The sequence below is a fragment of the Panthera tigris genome, chromosome X (assembly GCF_018350195.1).
Source record: "Panthera tigris isolate Pti1 chromosome X, P.tigris_Pti1_mat1.1, whole genome shotgun sequence".
NCBI classification, from domain to species: Eukaryota; Metazoa; Chordata; class Mammalia; order Carnivora; family Felidae; genus Panthera; species Panthera tigris.
The window spans coordinates 111969415-111985174 of record NC_056677.1 but is presented as its reverse complement, the minus strand read 5'-3'; the positions used below and the strand labels follow the sequence as shown (position 1 = coordinate 111985174).

General features: G+C 44.2%; 1 protein-coding gene across 9 annotated transcripts in view; it reads left to right on the top strand.

The window, feature by feature from the left end:
- MAP7D3 (MAP7 domain containing 3) overlaps positions 1-15760 on the top strand; it is a 57117-nt gene that overhangs the window by 17797 nt on the left and 23560 nt on the right. For 3 of the 9 annotated variants that reach the window (XM_042974063.1, XM_042974064.1, XM_042974061.1), the window contains exons 1-4: positions 7266-7402; positions 12865-12960; positions 13067-13150; positions 14239-14402. In XM_042974063.1, the coding sequence (XP_042829997.1) occupies positions 7339-7402; positions 12865-12960; positions 13067-13150; positions 14239-14402 (408 nt within the window). In that variant the 5' untranslated portion in view covers positions 7266-7338. Of the gene's footprint in view, positions 1-7168; positions 7403-12864; positions 12961-13066; positions 13151-14238; positions 14403-15760 lie in introns of those variants that run through there. The other 6 variants (XM_042974062.1, XM_042974066.1, XM_042974065.1 and 3 more) reach the window with 5 other exon arrangements.

Genomic DNA, 15760 nt, shown 5'->3' with positions numbered 1-15760 from the left:
CTTGCTCTGGCTCCTCGAACCTCTCTGGAAAGCTCCAGAACTCTGGACTCAGTTTATCCTGCCTCTGAACTTGAATCCTGCCTCTGTGTGGTGGGGAGGAGTAAAGCGGCACGCAGGAACCAAGGCGTTTGCCTGGTTTTGCGCCCGCAGAAAAGCGTTCCCGGAGGAGGTAATGAGAATTGAGTCAGAGAGGGGCCAACTCGTTGGACCCCTCGCAAAAATCATGGTTGTTCAACATCTTTTAAGCATGCCTTTGCCAATGTGGCCGTATCGCAATCTATTTCCCTCCCATCTCCCTTTTCCGTTTCATTGGGAGGATATGGGTCAAATTCCAGCTGGATTACATAATGGTTCCCAGCACCCCATCAGCAATGCTCACTTCTTTTTCTTCCAAAAGACGATTTGGACAGTCTTTCACGTGTGTGCAGAGAAAAGAGCATTAGGTGGGGTTCCAGCTGTGGGAACGTGAGTCAAAATGAAGGACTAAAGTTCGTGGCCTTGACAGTCACTCCTAGCTCTCACCTTCTGTGATTGTCTCAGTAATATCTAGAATCTGAAGAAAAGCAAAGCCAAGGGTATGTGTCTTTCACAGGAGCAGAGATCTATCGTCTATTTTCCCACTGGTCTCAGGAATAACCTGTGCTTTTTTTCTTCTCCGCCCATCCACCCCAAGAGTCTTATCTGAAAACACTCCTCCGGGGCCCGGAGGAGCTGGCTCTTGGGCGAATCTGACTGTGGGAAGTTTTGCTCTGTGTTGCTGAGTCCTTCACCCTGGCCGCACACAGGGATGAGAACCCATTGGCAAAACTTGCTTAGGCTCTTGGCTGCCCAAGTGTGCATTCCTCTAGACCCACGTGCCCTGGGGAGTATACACACAGGTCCCCTTGTACTCTGGGGCCCTTTTTTTCTTTCCTGAAAGTACACATTCTCTAAATAGATCTGCCAGTTGGCCCTGAAGGAACAATGGGGTTTATAGTGCAGGCTTTCGACTACAACTGTATCAGCCCATTGACAAACAATTAAGTTTTGCAAGAGGAAATTCTTTTTTTCTTTAGATTTTTAAAATTTTAAAGTAATTTCTACACCCAACGTGGGGCTTGAACCCACAACCCTGTGATCTATAGTCACATCCTCTACTGACTGAGCCTGCCAGGCGCCCCACGTCTCAACGTTTTAAAGACCTAAGAGTTTTTAGAACTGTACGTGGTCCCAGATAGAACTTGATGATTCATGAAGTGCACTATATAAAAATGGATCAGATGCCATCCATCTACACAGCCTTCAAACATCTAGACCAACCCCAAAGCAACAACCCATTCCTTCTGCTGCAGAGGCCTCAGTTTACCATATGATAAACTAGAGGCTGAGTGTAATAGGTAAAGAAAGGGACAGGATCTACCCTAAATCTGACCACAGCTCCCTGGGAAATGTCTCTGCCCCTCCGACTGTCTGTCTGTCTCTCCCCAGGAGAGGAGTTTCTTTCGCATTGCACTTCCTGTGTGCGATCTGGAAGTTTCCCCCTCAGATCATCCAACTATCTCCTTTGAAAATGTAGGTGCCTGTGTGTGGTGGAGGGAAAGAGAAGGAAAACCAAGTATGTTGTGTGTCGTATCAGACTCTGGCATGGGAAACTGTGGTACAAAATGCTTTCAGGCTCCCCTGCTGCACCTCCCTGAGTGTGATGCCCTCCCTCCTCTGTGATGCCCTTTCCTGTGTGTGATGCTCCCAGGCGACACCTTGATGCCTTGGCTTTCAATCCACCCTAGTAGGGTAAAGCAGCTGCCTGCCCTTAGTAACAAAAAGAGTGTTAAGTATCAGGAAGTACTAAACACTAGATCTATATAAGAATTTTCATATTTATCACCATCAAAGCATATATATGAGATATATGTTATACAACTAATAACACTTATAGAATCAGAAACTGTGGGAATGGGGCCCAGCAATCTGCATTTTAACAAACAATCCCGACTCCTCTTTTCTCCTCATTTTCTCCCATCTGGATTTCACCAAGTTTTAGCTCTGTTAGAAATTCCAAAGTGTCTGTAAAGGGCACTTCTTGATATTTTATGCTTTTGGTATCCTCTGAAGCTTCCTTTATATTACAGACCTGTATTTCGAATGAGAAGGCCCAGCCCGTGTTTGCTCTACTTTATTTAAAGTCAAGAGGGAAAAAATGAGGACATTTTCTTGCCCTTTAACAATAATTTTCAGTCTAGACCTTTTCAACTCCCCAGTGGCCACCCAAAATATTTTCATTTCTTCCTCCTTCAGTACTGTAGAGGCTGGTAGTACTCTCTCTCATTCATTCAACAAACATGCCTTGCATGCAATAGAGGTGACACTTTTTCCTTGACATTTGCATGTTGAACTCAGTCCTGAGTACTCAGCATTGATTGATTCGGCTCAGCCTTTCTAGAAGAAAGCTGCTTAAAAGGAATCATATTTATCTCCACTGCAAGTCATATATTAAACACGCATTTCCAATGGTTTCTTATTCAACACTTTGAGTCAGTTCTATTAAAGGCTTAAGAGACAGCTACAGACACTTGGGGTTGGGCGATATAGTTGTAGGAAGACTTTACCATTATAGAAAGTGCAGCTTGAGAAGGCTCAGTAGCCTGTGTGGGGACTGGATCAATGAAAAAACGGAAGCCACGGGTTAGGAGTTAAGAGTGGACTGGAGATTGCCAGCTGGTAAACTGGGAGACACAGTGGAAGGATTATTAGACACAGATACGTGGGCTTGAGTCCAGGCCCTGCCACTTCCTAGCTGTGCTAACCATGGACAGGTTAGGCAACCTCCCCGTGCCTGTTGCCTCATCTGTAAAATGAGGATAAGAACAGAAGCTACCTCATAAAATTGTGGTGAGGATCCTGTGAAATAATCCATGCAAAGCCTCTTGCACTGCACCTGCCATTGGGTAGGCACTGGACAAATAGCACCTCTTACTATCTGCCCTAAGTATCCAAGATGTACCTACTACTCCCAACAGATGGCCACTGCGGCCACCACACAGCCTTCCCCTCTGAGGTTTGTCCGAATTTCCAGTTTGGAGGGAAATATCCCCCCCCCCCCCCCGCCCAAACCAGTGGTGGTGGTCTTTTCTTCCTTTCCTCAAAAGCTCACTGTCCCCACTGTGGTGAGCTCAGGCCAAGACGATCAGCCCCCAGACCACCCCAGGAAGCCAGGGAGTCCCTAAAAAGAGAGGGCACAGAGAACAAGGCCACCCTGGTTCTCCAAGCAAAGACGAGGTGGGGAAGGGGTGCGGGGTGGGTGTGAAGGGTTTTAGCATGGAGGGGGGGGGGCGGGAAGGGGGTGGAGACTGCTGGGGTAGGAATTCCAGAGCTGGCAAAGCTTTGAGAAATTACCAGAGCCTGAGGTAAGCCTGTAACGTAGGAGGGAAGAAAAGTGCAGATTTGGGGAAAGAAAGGAAAACGTGAGTAGATTTGGCAAGACATGAGTCCAGAATGAAACCTCACTCTTCCCCCTGCATCACAGCCGGGCTGCAGCAGATGGGAGGGAAGAGTCAGAAATGAGAGGCGAAGGAACTCAAAACCAGATCCCTGCCTCCACCGTGTGCTCGATTGGCTGAATCTGACAGGTAGTTCCGGGATGGACAGGAAGAACCAGCTCAGGGCTGTGAAGCTTCAAAGTCACAGTACAGTGCCGTGGTCGTGGCAGTTTTGATGCAAATGTGTTGGACGTGGTGAGTCCACCGAGTGTTTGTATGACATGTGAACTCAGTTTTAAAAAAATTTACCGCTTAATAGAAAAAAAAAAAAAAAGGTGACAAATCCGAGACCTATTGTGGCTGTGGTTTCTGAATGTTCTTCCTGCTGGTGTCAGGTCTAAGGGAAAAATATAGCCAAGTGGGAAAAAAAGGGAGCAGGATTCCAGTTCTTTTTTGCCACTGGGGAACGTATGCTTTCCAAACACAGGAGGAGAGGAGCTGCCTGGGTTCTTTCCCAGATGAGTCTGGGTTGGCTCCAGAGGAATAGACTCATTCTACCCAAGCTGGCAGTCTTTACTTCCAATATTTTTCGGAGAGATACACAGTTTCGTGGGGGCTTCTCAGGGAGCTGCTCTAGCTGCAAGGAAACCTCCAAGGGGGGGGGGGCCCTGACGTCTCATAATCAGCATAGAATCATTGGAGGGCAGGGCTCCTTCCCTGCCTCTTTCTCCCCAATCTGCCAGGCTCAGAGTGGGTGGCCAAGAAGTTTGAGTGACTCCGCCTTTGGAATTAATGAATGCATGCTAAACTTCACGGTGGTCTATCAAACAGAAAGAAGGGTTATCTATAGATTAAAAGAGACTTAAAAGGTATAACCGTGCCGTGTGTGAACCTTGTTTGGACTTTTTTTAAATGTTGATTTTTGAGAGAGAGAGAGCTCATCACCAGTGAGGGAGGGGCAGAGAGAGAGAGGGAGACAGAGGATCCGAAGCAAGCTCCGTGCTGAGAGTGCAGAGCCCCATGTGGGGCTCAAACTCACGAACCTCACAAACCATGAGAGTGTGACCTGAGCCAACGTCAGATGCTTACCCGACTGAGCCACCCAGGTGCCCCCCCCCTGCCTTGTTTGGATTTTTATTCAAACATAAAAAATAAGACAGTTGAGAAAACTGAACACTGATGAGGTAGCAGATCATTTTATTTGCCCTGCACCATGTTTTTCAAAACTTTGAATGCCGTCATCTAAGAGATTTTACATTAAAATCCAGATTTCCAGGCACGCCTGGATGGCTCAGTTAGGCATCTGACTCTCATCCCTCTGAGCTCTTGGAACACACTTTAATTACTCACCCAGCTCCCAGCAAACCCTGCCTGTGTTTGATTTTTGGTAAACCTCCTCCCCCCCCCCCCCCTCCACACCTGGGCAGGATTAAGGCCTTTAAAGGCTCTACAATGCTCAAAAGATTAGGGAGGGTTCTTCCCCAGTATGTGATTTCAAATCAAATTTTGTTTTTATTCAAAGTGGTGGTGTTTACAAGACAGCTGAAGACACACATTCTAGATTTTAAAAATTCTCCCGTTTTTGTATTTTGAAAAGTTTCACACCCGCAGAAGAATTGAAAGAACAAAAAAACAAACATCTATAGGCCCATCTAGAGTCACCAATTTTTAACATTTTGTGATGTTTGCTGTTTCAGACATTATAATGATTTTTCCCTAAATTCTGCAGCAATTATTTTTTCTGAAAAAAGACATTTTCCTACGTGACCACAATATCGTTCTCACGCCCATGAAACCTGACCTTGATACGATATTATCCAATACACGTTCATATTCAAATGTATCCAGTTGCCCAGTAATGAATGCTCTTTAAAGTTATTTTTTTTAATCTTGTTTCTAATCAAGGACCGTGTTTCACATTGTGTTTCACATTTGCTCTCTGTAGTCTCCTCTGATCTGGAACACTTCCCTGATGTTTGTCTTTAATCTTTCCTGACATTATTAACATTTTGAAGCATCCAGGCCCGTTGTTTTGTAGAATATATCCACAGTCTGGATTTATCTGAATGTTTCCTGATGGTTAGATGGGTTTCAATATCTAATAATGGGTTCAACATTTTTAACATTTTTGCAAGAAACTACAAAGGTGGTATTGCATTTTTCTAGATTGTCTGTCTGTGAAGTTCTAGGTAAAGTCCTCAAAGCTGAATTTGTGTGTATGTGCCTTGCTCGTGCCTTAATCACATGCGTGTCTTACTAATAATCATGGCTACCATCATGTGCATCATGCAAAACATTGGTCTGCATATACGGAGGAGCACGGCTTTGGGTACTTTATAATGCCAAACTTCCCCCACCCCACCCCATCCCCGACTCCCACTGCACCCCGCCTATTCCCCTACCAGCATTTTCTTCTCCATATCCAGTGTTAAGCTACAACCTCACCGACACTTATTGTCCATTCTTTAAATTTGCTAGATCTGTAGGTGTAACATGATATCTTTCAGTTTTTGTTTGTATTCTCCTGACTGCTAGAGTTTGAGCATCTTATGTTTATTGATCACTTGTGATTTTTCTCCTGTGAAAGACCCGTGTATGCCTTTTGCTCACTTTGTGGAGGTTGTCTTTTTCTTATATATTTTTAGATCTTTATGCATTCTTGATGCTAATTTATGAACTATATGTATATCTATAAATCTCCACTCTCATGAAACAGTATCGCTGACGACTAAGCACATGGAGACTGGTCAGACATTTTGGGTTCAAATTCCAGTTCTGTTAGTAACTGTGACTGTGAATAATTGAATTTCTCTCTGCTTTCCTTTTCTTATCTATGAGATGGGAATGATAATGGTACCTACTTTATCGGGTAGTAGGGGGATTAAATGAATTAATATATGTAACGCAGTTAGAACAGTGCATGGCACATAGTAAGAGTCAATAAATATTTGCTGTTATTAGCTTCTTCCTTTTTATAGCTCCCATGTAATTTTGAGATACAGTGGGCTCATCAAAGTGCACATCCCACAAGTGATCTCCTGACCCCTACCTGTGGCCGCATCACAAACCCCTTCCCTACAACCATGTGCCACACTACAGTAATCACAGGGGTGACTTGACCTCGTACAGGCAATCACGCAGGAAGTGATGCCTGCCCCTCAATGGTGTACGAGGTGAATTAAGTTTTTTCTTTGTGAATGGGAAAAACATTCCGCAATCATTTTTGCTTTTTTTTTTTTTTTAATTTATTCTCAAGTTTGTTAACATACAGTGTAGTCTTGGCTTCAGGAGGCGATCTTGAAGGGCCGCCTCCAAAACCTAGAGAGATTAATGTCAGTTAAGTCCTCTCCTTCGCTGTAAAGACCCACAAACACCCTAAAGACAATTCATGCAACATCGAGACCTAACAGGAACCTCTCTCCCAGCCTGTCTCTGGGCCTCTTTCCTCCACTTGGGCCTTTCTTTCTGTAGTGTTTCAAAGATTAGCAAACTCCGGATGCAAGCACACCAATGAGGCACTCAGTATAATGCTCCCTAAAGGAACGAATGAATGAAGGAATGTTACTGCGTTGCTAGGTAGACTAGATGAAAGTAAAAAAAGAATGTTGGATGGCCCACCCGGCCAATGATTGGCTGGCCCACGCAACAGAGGAGAGGGTTTCTTTAGACCAGTAGGTCGCGGCTCAACAGGTCAGGACGTGGTGCGTGGGGAGCGGCGCGGCAGAGTTTGCGGATCCGAGGTGGGCGCGGCGGCTCCTTCTGGCCCCGCCCCGCCTCACCACGCCCCCTGGCGTCGCGGCCAAGGCAGGCGAGACGGCGGCGTCGGAGACTGCGCACTGGGCCCCCAGCGCCGCCAGCGGTTCCCACCTCAGAGGCTCGGAAGATGGCGGAGCGTGCCGGCACCGGCGGCGGCGGCACATCCCTCAGGGGACTGCGCGAACGGATGGGTGAGCGGCCTGGCGGCTCCGGGGGGAGTCTGGGCCCGTGCGGGAGGCGGGCTGCTCGCGGCCCCAAGGACCGTTGGAGTGGCGCGCCGGTCGCCAAAAACTTTTCTGTGAGGTGGCCTCGCGCCGTCCGGTCCTCCCCTCACCCGCCCGGGAGTTCCCTAGGACGGGACGCGGAACCGTTGGGGGACGGGGGCGGGGTGAGGAGACGGCCGGCCGGCACCGCTGACGGCCGAAGTCCCGTGGCCAGCGGCCCAACTGCCGCGGCTAACGGTCGAGCCCCGCGGGCGGGGCGCGAGGGAACTAACGGGCGCGGGCGGCGGGGGATGGGGGGAGGCGCGCTGGGACCCCGGACCCCGCGGACGGTCCCGGGCTCCGCCTGCCGTTGGGGGGCGACGGACGCGCCGCGGCCCGGGATGTGCGAGCGCCGGCCGGGACCCCGTGCGCCGGGGCAGCCCTGAGCCGGGAGTTTTCCCTCGGGCCGCGGCGCTCGCGCTCCGATCGCCTCCCACGGTCGCAGTCCTCGCTTCTCCAGAGGTGCTTAATGCCCCGCTCCCTCCCTGTCAGGGTCCGGTGGGGACGGAGCCTTGGGGGGCTGTTGCTTTGAAAGTTGGGAAGAAACTTGCCTCTCTGCTCCTGATTTGCCTGCTGTAGCACATGACTTCGCCAAGATGTCACCTTCCGTGGGACATCTTGCCCGACCCTAGGCTGCAGCGAAGGGGAAGCAGCACTTCAGAGCGCTTTCTCCTAAAACGGTCCCGTCGCCAAAATGTCCCCCCGCCCCGCGCGCCTAAAATCGCTAATTTTCTCAAATTTGGCAGCGCGTTGCTTAGCCCAGGAGGCTGCTTCCGCTAGCTGAGCGAAATGGTATTTCTTGCTTGTGGGAGGTTGCTTGCTGTTCTCAGGCCAGCTTCCTGTTATATGAGCTTGAATAAAACCATCTTAATTAATTTTATTGAAATCCTTAGGGATATTTTCATTTGCATTTGAAAAATTAAATTACCTTTCTTCGGAATACTTTGAATCAACTCCCTAATGCATCAGTAGCAAGTACCCTTTCCTTGGGAAGTCAGCCCCTTCTGTCTCTAGCTTATTCTGCTTCACCTAGAGAGTTTGCAGTAAATTCGGATTGTTTCATTGCTTGTTGACACCTAAGGCTCTCTGCCATTGGTTTATTGCAGTGATTCAAATTAACCAGCATTCTGGATAAACCGCTGCCCCCCCCCCAAAAGAAAAGCATTTTTGGAAAGGATATTGAATATTGTGAAGTACTTTAAATTTTTGAATGAGACAGTTGCCTGAATTCACAGTATATTTCAAACCAAAAACTAAGCCATGCAAAAAGGACTTAACCCAGAACGGCAGTTGACCTTGCTGCCCATTTCATATGAGGAATTGAAAATATCACATGTTACATGTTAGAGTTTCACAGGGTACCAGCTTAACTAGATTTGCCCTGATGGATTTCCTGAAAGGGACAAGGAGTCTTTGAAATGTTTTGCTACTTTGTGAAATGAAATGCTACTGTGACAGTTACTTTTTATTCTGTTACCCAAACAACACTGAATAGCACTAAATCTGTTAATCTGGCCAATTTCATTTCCTGCTGGGAACCTGGCTCCCAAAGTTAAAACATTGTACTAAACAAATAACTTCTTCAGGTGCAGGGTAGTAGTGGGTCCAGCACAGGGCCAGCAGCTGTGGGAGTGGTCAGGTATTGATTGAGCTGCTGGAACTGTCTATTGCTAGACCCCCTAGTGCACTACATCCAGCAGGAGCCCATGATAGGACTTGGTGGCAATTACGTTGTTTTATTCTCTTTTCCAAATAACAGTGAGTAACACTAAATCTGTTAATCTGTAACGATTAGTTTCACAGTATGGTGGTTCTCTGCCACACTCATAGCCTTTTTTATTAAAAAACCTTTCAACCATTTTTTACAATCTACCCCTTTGCTACCTAATAAAAATAGTAGTGTATGTGATCTAATATTTCTAATGAGTACAGAAGAAAGGATTTGGGGGAAGAAGGATCATGGTGGGGAGGGGCTACAGATTTTATGTTGAATTCGGAGAGTGATATCAAGAGCAGCAACTGTGGCAGACAATTCAGAATTGCCGAATAAGTATTGGGATGAGTATTTTATCATTGGCATCTCATGGGATTAAGCATTTGGAAGATTATTACCATTCTTGAACTAGTTGTCACAGAAAAGTATTCTTCCTTTCTTGTATTTAGTTTGCCCTAGTGACACAGATCCTGTGTGTCTGGGGGGCAGGCAAAGAGAAGCCGGAACTTTCCACTATATTGAAGTTGGTAATGAGCTAAAACGCTTTATATCCAAAAGAGGCTTCAAAATTTCAATGACAGCTTTAAAAAATCTATTAAATCTAAAGCATTCTTTAACTTTCATATCCTTAGTAGTGGCTATTTTTGGTTCAGTGCATTCTGAGGCTTTTACTGGGCTTGATATCCAGGATGATTGAGTTTGTAAGTTTTCCCTTATGGGAAGAGAATGGTTTTCTTCCCCCCCCCTCCCCGATTTATAAAAAATGTTTGTTTTTGAGGGACAGGCAAAGAGAGAGGGAGAGAGAGGATCCAAAGCGGGCACCAAGCTGACAGCCAGGGAGCCCTGAGGTGGGACTCAAAACTCACCAATCCTGAGATTGTGAGCTGAGCCCAAGTGGGATGCTTAACCGACTGAGCCACCCGGGTGCCCCAAGAATGGTTTTCTTCTAATGTCTTTGACAAGTTTTTTCTAAATTCAGGCCTTTCTTAGCAAAGCATAATAGTGCTTTCTTTTAGAAAAATAGTTAAGTGCTTTATTTTAAAATATTTCCATTGCTTATTTTCTTTTTTAGTTTTTAAGTTTATTTATTTTGAGAGAGCCACTGGGGAAGGGGCAGAGAGAGAGGGATAGAGAGACAGTCCCAAGCAGGCTCTGATGGGGGGCTCGAACTCATGAACCGTGAGATCATGACCTAGGCCTAAACCAAGAGTCAGATGCTTAATCAACTGAGCCACCCAAGTGCCCCACCATTGCTGTATTTTCTTTTTTTTTTTCTTAAAAGTTTTTTAGCATTCATTTTTTTGAGAGACAGAGACAGAGCATGAGCAGGGGGAGGCAGAGAGAGAGAGGGAGACACACCATTAAGTAAATGGTGAGGTAATATACATTATTATAGCAATTTTTAGTTAAGTACCATAAATATAGATTAAGGTTCATATTTCAGTTTTAATAAACTCTACACATTTTCTTAATCTCCAGGCAAAAGGTAACTTTTAACTTTAATTTGGGATTCAGAATTAGTATAGGACTTAAACTGCACCTTGCTGTAACCTTAAAATGAATGGTAAGTGAATTTCCTCATTCAACAGAGTTTAGTAAAATACTCTGTTAAGCTCAGACTAAAGCCTTTGTCCCATTGCCTGAACATTTTAAGTGGTTTCTAGAACCTGTCCTCTTGGTAAATGTATTTCTTGCTGGTAAGAATTTGGATATAAAGTTCTAAAAACCAGACGATATTATTTCCACATTGACCTTTATGGTTTAGTTCATTATCCCCACCACAGCTAATTCTGAAGTTACTACTGTTTAATGAGGTCTTTATGTCTGGTAAAATTGTATATTTTGAGAGAAATTGCCCTTATGGTCAGCTAAATTGTGCCAAAATATGGACTTTCTTTGTTACTTCTAAGCAGGAAAGCCGAATGTGCAGAACCAACTGTTGTTTTTTCTATGCTCACATAGACATGTTACAAATAGGAGGGAGTGTATAGGAGGGTTTAATTAATTTATAGACTATATTTAAGAATTTTTCTTAATGCACTGTAGTACTTAAATTCAGAGGATAACTTCTGGTACATAAAATTGCTAGTTGTTGAACTAGGAAGGAAGCTGAGAAGAGTCTAATCTTTAAATTTACCTAAATCATGGATTATCTGAGCTGTTAGGTCTCTGGGGTAAAAAAAAAAAAAATCCTTTTTCCCTTTTGAAATAGCCCTATGACTGCAATTGTGACATCACGTTCAAGGTTACTCTGTAAAATGATTCCTGGATATCTTTCCTCAGTGGCAAGGAACATCTCAGAGTCCCTTCTTTCTATGAGGGCAATGACAGCCACTCTATTCCTTTAATTATTTTAACTGTCCATCTTCCACTGTTCTATTTTTTCCTGATATGTAGAAAACAATTGTACGCAGTATCGCAGGGACATATTTCCTAGGCTTTTACAAGGGTAGAAGAGAGTTTTCAGTGTTAATCTCCAGATCCTTCCTGAAGATGCCCAGCATTGTGGGGCATTTTAGATATGGCCATACGTGGAATTAAAGGGTTCAGGGTATCCCCTATAGTAATTGGTGTATCATCCTAGAATTTTAGTTTTTCTTACTCTCCTCAAATTGTGCTCCCCTAACCTTGTATTTCACCTTTATTGAAGTTATTTACTACTTTTGGGCCTGTTTTACAAGGCATGTGTAAATTTATCTTTGCCTGACACTTTTCTACCTAGAATAATACTATCTCAATGGAAATTCCTCCAGTGCTTCTCCACCTTCACTGTGCATTAGAATAGACCTTTTAGCAACTGATAATGCCTAGGCCCCCACCCCAGAGACTGGGGGTGGGGAGAAGCAGTCATTGCTAATACATTGCTTAATGTATTTAAAAAAATTTTTTTAATGTTTATTTACTTTTTGAGGGCAAGAGAGAGCGCACGTGAGCGGGGGAGGGGAAGAAAGAGAGAGGGAGACACGGAATCTGAAGCAGGCTCCAGGCTCTGCACTATCAGCACAGAGCCTGACACGGGGCTCGAACCCACGAACCCTGAGATCATGACCTGAGCTGAAGTCGAACACTTAACTGACTCAGCCACCCAGGTGCCCCCATTGCTAATGTATTTTTAAAGCAACTTAGGTAACCCTAGTGTGCAGCCACAGTAGAAAAGCCCACATGTAGGTAATTTATAAATTTACTTCTTTAATATTGGCCCAATCTTTGAGGATCTCACTGTTGACACTTCCGCTTCTAAATTCAGATCCATAAATGCCAACTCTTTTCTAAATTCCCAATTTATGGCAAAACAGTTTTTCCAATTCCTTGCCAGCTCACTTTTTCTAGTACTTGCTGTAATGTCTTGCCTGATGCATTTTTGAAAGCTATTAATCATTAGTTCCTACTCATCCACAAGCTTGTGCTGCCACTCCCACTCACAGCTCTCTCCTTATGTCCACTGGTATGCCAGCACATCCACAGTAAACAGCTTTAATTCTTAAACTGTTGTTGAACGTCATAGGTACTCAGTATGTCTGTATTGTTGACCTGGATTAATCTATCATGATTTTGCCTTATAGATGAGATGCTATCCTTTATCATCAAAGACGACGGCCTGTGCTTTGTTTGCCTCCCCCTGTATTAACCGTATTCTTATTATCTAATCCCTTCCCTTTATGTTCCTGTGTTCTAGTTGCGGCTGCTCACGCCATGGCCGAAGAAAGACGGAATCAGAGTGGTTTTAGCTCTGCATCTCAATCCTCAAATATAAAATCATCATTCAAGCCAGGTATAATTTCTAGAATGCTTTGTGATAGATGTCAAAGTGTCATGTCATTAAAATTTGATATCCTATTAATGTCTTACTTTTTTCTCTCTTTTTTTTTTGTTTTTAGTCATAGATGGATCTGTCCTTAAAAGTGACACCAGGCAGAGGTTGGCGAAGGAGCGCCGAGAAGAAAAGAAAAGACAACAAGATGGTATATTTTAGATTTTTAAAAAATAATCAGAATGAGTGAATTTTCTTGTAAGGTTATGTATTTCCAGAGTGGTTTTGCTTACTTTTCCTGATCTGTTTATATCATAGATTACATTTTTCCTAGGATGTATTATATTGGATTCAGTGATTATACTAAGTAAGATAAAGAAGGCCCAAGAAAAATATTTGATTAAATTGTTTAATTTTTGAAGTAGTAAATTCTGTTACCTCCAATTTTCTGAAAACTAAAATATGAAAATTTCAACATTTGTAGAAACCAGAGGAATGGGATTTCAATAAAAATGACTCTAAAAAGGAAAATGAAGTTGCTAATAATCCTAACATACACTTCTTAAGTGTAAATTAGAATCTAAAAGAATATCCTTCTACAACTTAAGGGACTGCTTTTTCAACTGCATTTTTCTCTGATCTTTGAAATCCCCTGACAAAACTTGTGCTCAGCTTCATTCAAATGGATATCATTTGTCTTTGTTTTAATGAGGAGCGGTTTCTTCCTGTAGCTCTTCAGAAGAGTATTTTAGAACTGCATAGATGCTCTCCAGGCTTTAGAGATGGGAAATTTGAAGTAGGAAAACATCATGCTGTTCATAATGTGGTACATGACTAAATCCATGATTGTAGAACTGGCATGCTGGAGTGTGGTCTGCATAGATGAGGCCTTTGAAAGCAGTTTCCTAAGAGAATGAACAAAAACATTCTGCCTATGTGTTTTCTTTTTATTTCTTATTTTAATGTATATAGCAGGTTAATCTGGTGGGGTTTAACCTTGGCTCAAATCAGCAGAAATACCACATGAAAGAAAATATTTGTTTTTAATTTGGAATCTTAGTTTGGACAGGATATGAGTGGTCATCTAAGCCATCTCAGTTCTCTGGAGTTAAATGAACACCCAGGGCAAATACTTTAGTGGCCATTCTCTTACACTCACATGATCTTTTGTTATTAGCATAGGTTATGTTATTTTTAAGAGAAGGAGATATATTACCTTTTTCTTTCTTGTGTATAATGTGGAAAAGTTAAATATTTGCTTGGCTCTTACACCTTGAAAATGTGTTTGGAATATTTCAGCCAACAAAGAAACACAACTGCTTGAGAAAGAAAGGAAGTCCAGGATCCAGTATGAAAAACTGATGGAAGAAAAACAACGAAAGCTGAAAGAACAGAAAGAAAAGGATGAACAGCGGAGAATATCCGCAGAAGAAAAAAGGAAACAAAAATTACAGGAGGAAAGGGTATGTATTTTTGTAGCCTGTTAATCAGATGACACACTGTGTTGCCCAGCACCGGACCACTTTTTTCTTAGCCTTTCTGCCTTTACTGCCCCCTCCCCTGCCAAAGGAACCATCTCCAGTTCTCGCTGCTTCCCTTCAGTGGTAGAGCCTCTTGTCCCTGTCGTGTCAGACCCCTGAGTTTAGAACCACTAGCTGATGTAAAAGAGGAGCCTTGCAGGCCCGGGAAGAGAGCCCTTCCACTCTCCCTGACTGACCCTTCCACTGAGCCTCTGGAATTTGCCCTGATAGGCTCCCCATCGTACTTCTCATGGCGGCTCCTCTGACTGCTTGAGTGCAGGCCAGTCAGAGGGGAGCACACTTCCCATCCGGCCTCCCCTGTCTTTTCTCCTGTGTGCCCCCCCCCCCTTCCTCACCACGCGTCCCCCGCAGTCCCGCTCTTTCCCCTGCCATTCTGTAGTCCTGCTGCTCTCTTTACCTTTCTGGACTCTTGGTGTCTGGCACCCTGTGGGTATGAGTCATTGCCTTAGTAATGCCCTCTATTTCCCCTTCTGTCCCACTTCAGTCAATTTGTCTTTTATTGTCCGTACTTGGGCATCTGGCTACCTGTCTTGTTCTGCCTGATTCTCTCTGACATCAGATTTTTCTCCTGGAGGGTCACTCCACTGCTTTACTCTGAGGATCCTTGACTTCTTGTGAATCTGGCATGTTCTCTGGGAAACCATTCTTTTTCTTGCTGGCATTCTCTCTTTTTCTTTATTCCAGTGATTCTCAAGTGTCCCTAAATCTTAGTCTGTCTTCTGGTTCTCCATCTGACCTTTTTCTGCCTGAGGTGCCTCACTTTTCTTTCCTCTTTCTTTGTCTTAGCTTTTCTCTCTTTTTCTCTCCCTGTCTTTGAGCTTTCTGCCTATTCTCTCAATATGTGTGTTTTTATCTCCCCCTCTTTTCTTCTGTTGCTCTAATTTAAAGTTTTCTTTTTCTGTCCTTTCTTTTTGGTTCCATTTGTCCCCATGAGGCTTCTTCTCTGTAGTGCTCACTTTCCCTCCTTGTCAAGCACAAGGTTGCTCTCACACGCCTCAGCCCCTGCCCCATCTGTGGACCTTCCTTATTCTAGGACTGTTCCCGTGCCATTTCTTCCCCATCAATGGTCCACTCACTACCACTTCTCTGTCTTCTGAACTGTTTTCTGTGGTTGTTTATGCTCTTTTTTCCATATTCCAGAGTATTTGATGAATTCTCCTTCAGAATTTCTATCACTCTCCATCTTCCTCTGTGAAAGAGCTCCTTAATTTGCTTCTGTGGTAAAGAAAAGGAAGGACAGGGATAGATCTGAGCTAAGAGACTGAAAGAAGGTAGAATAG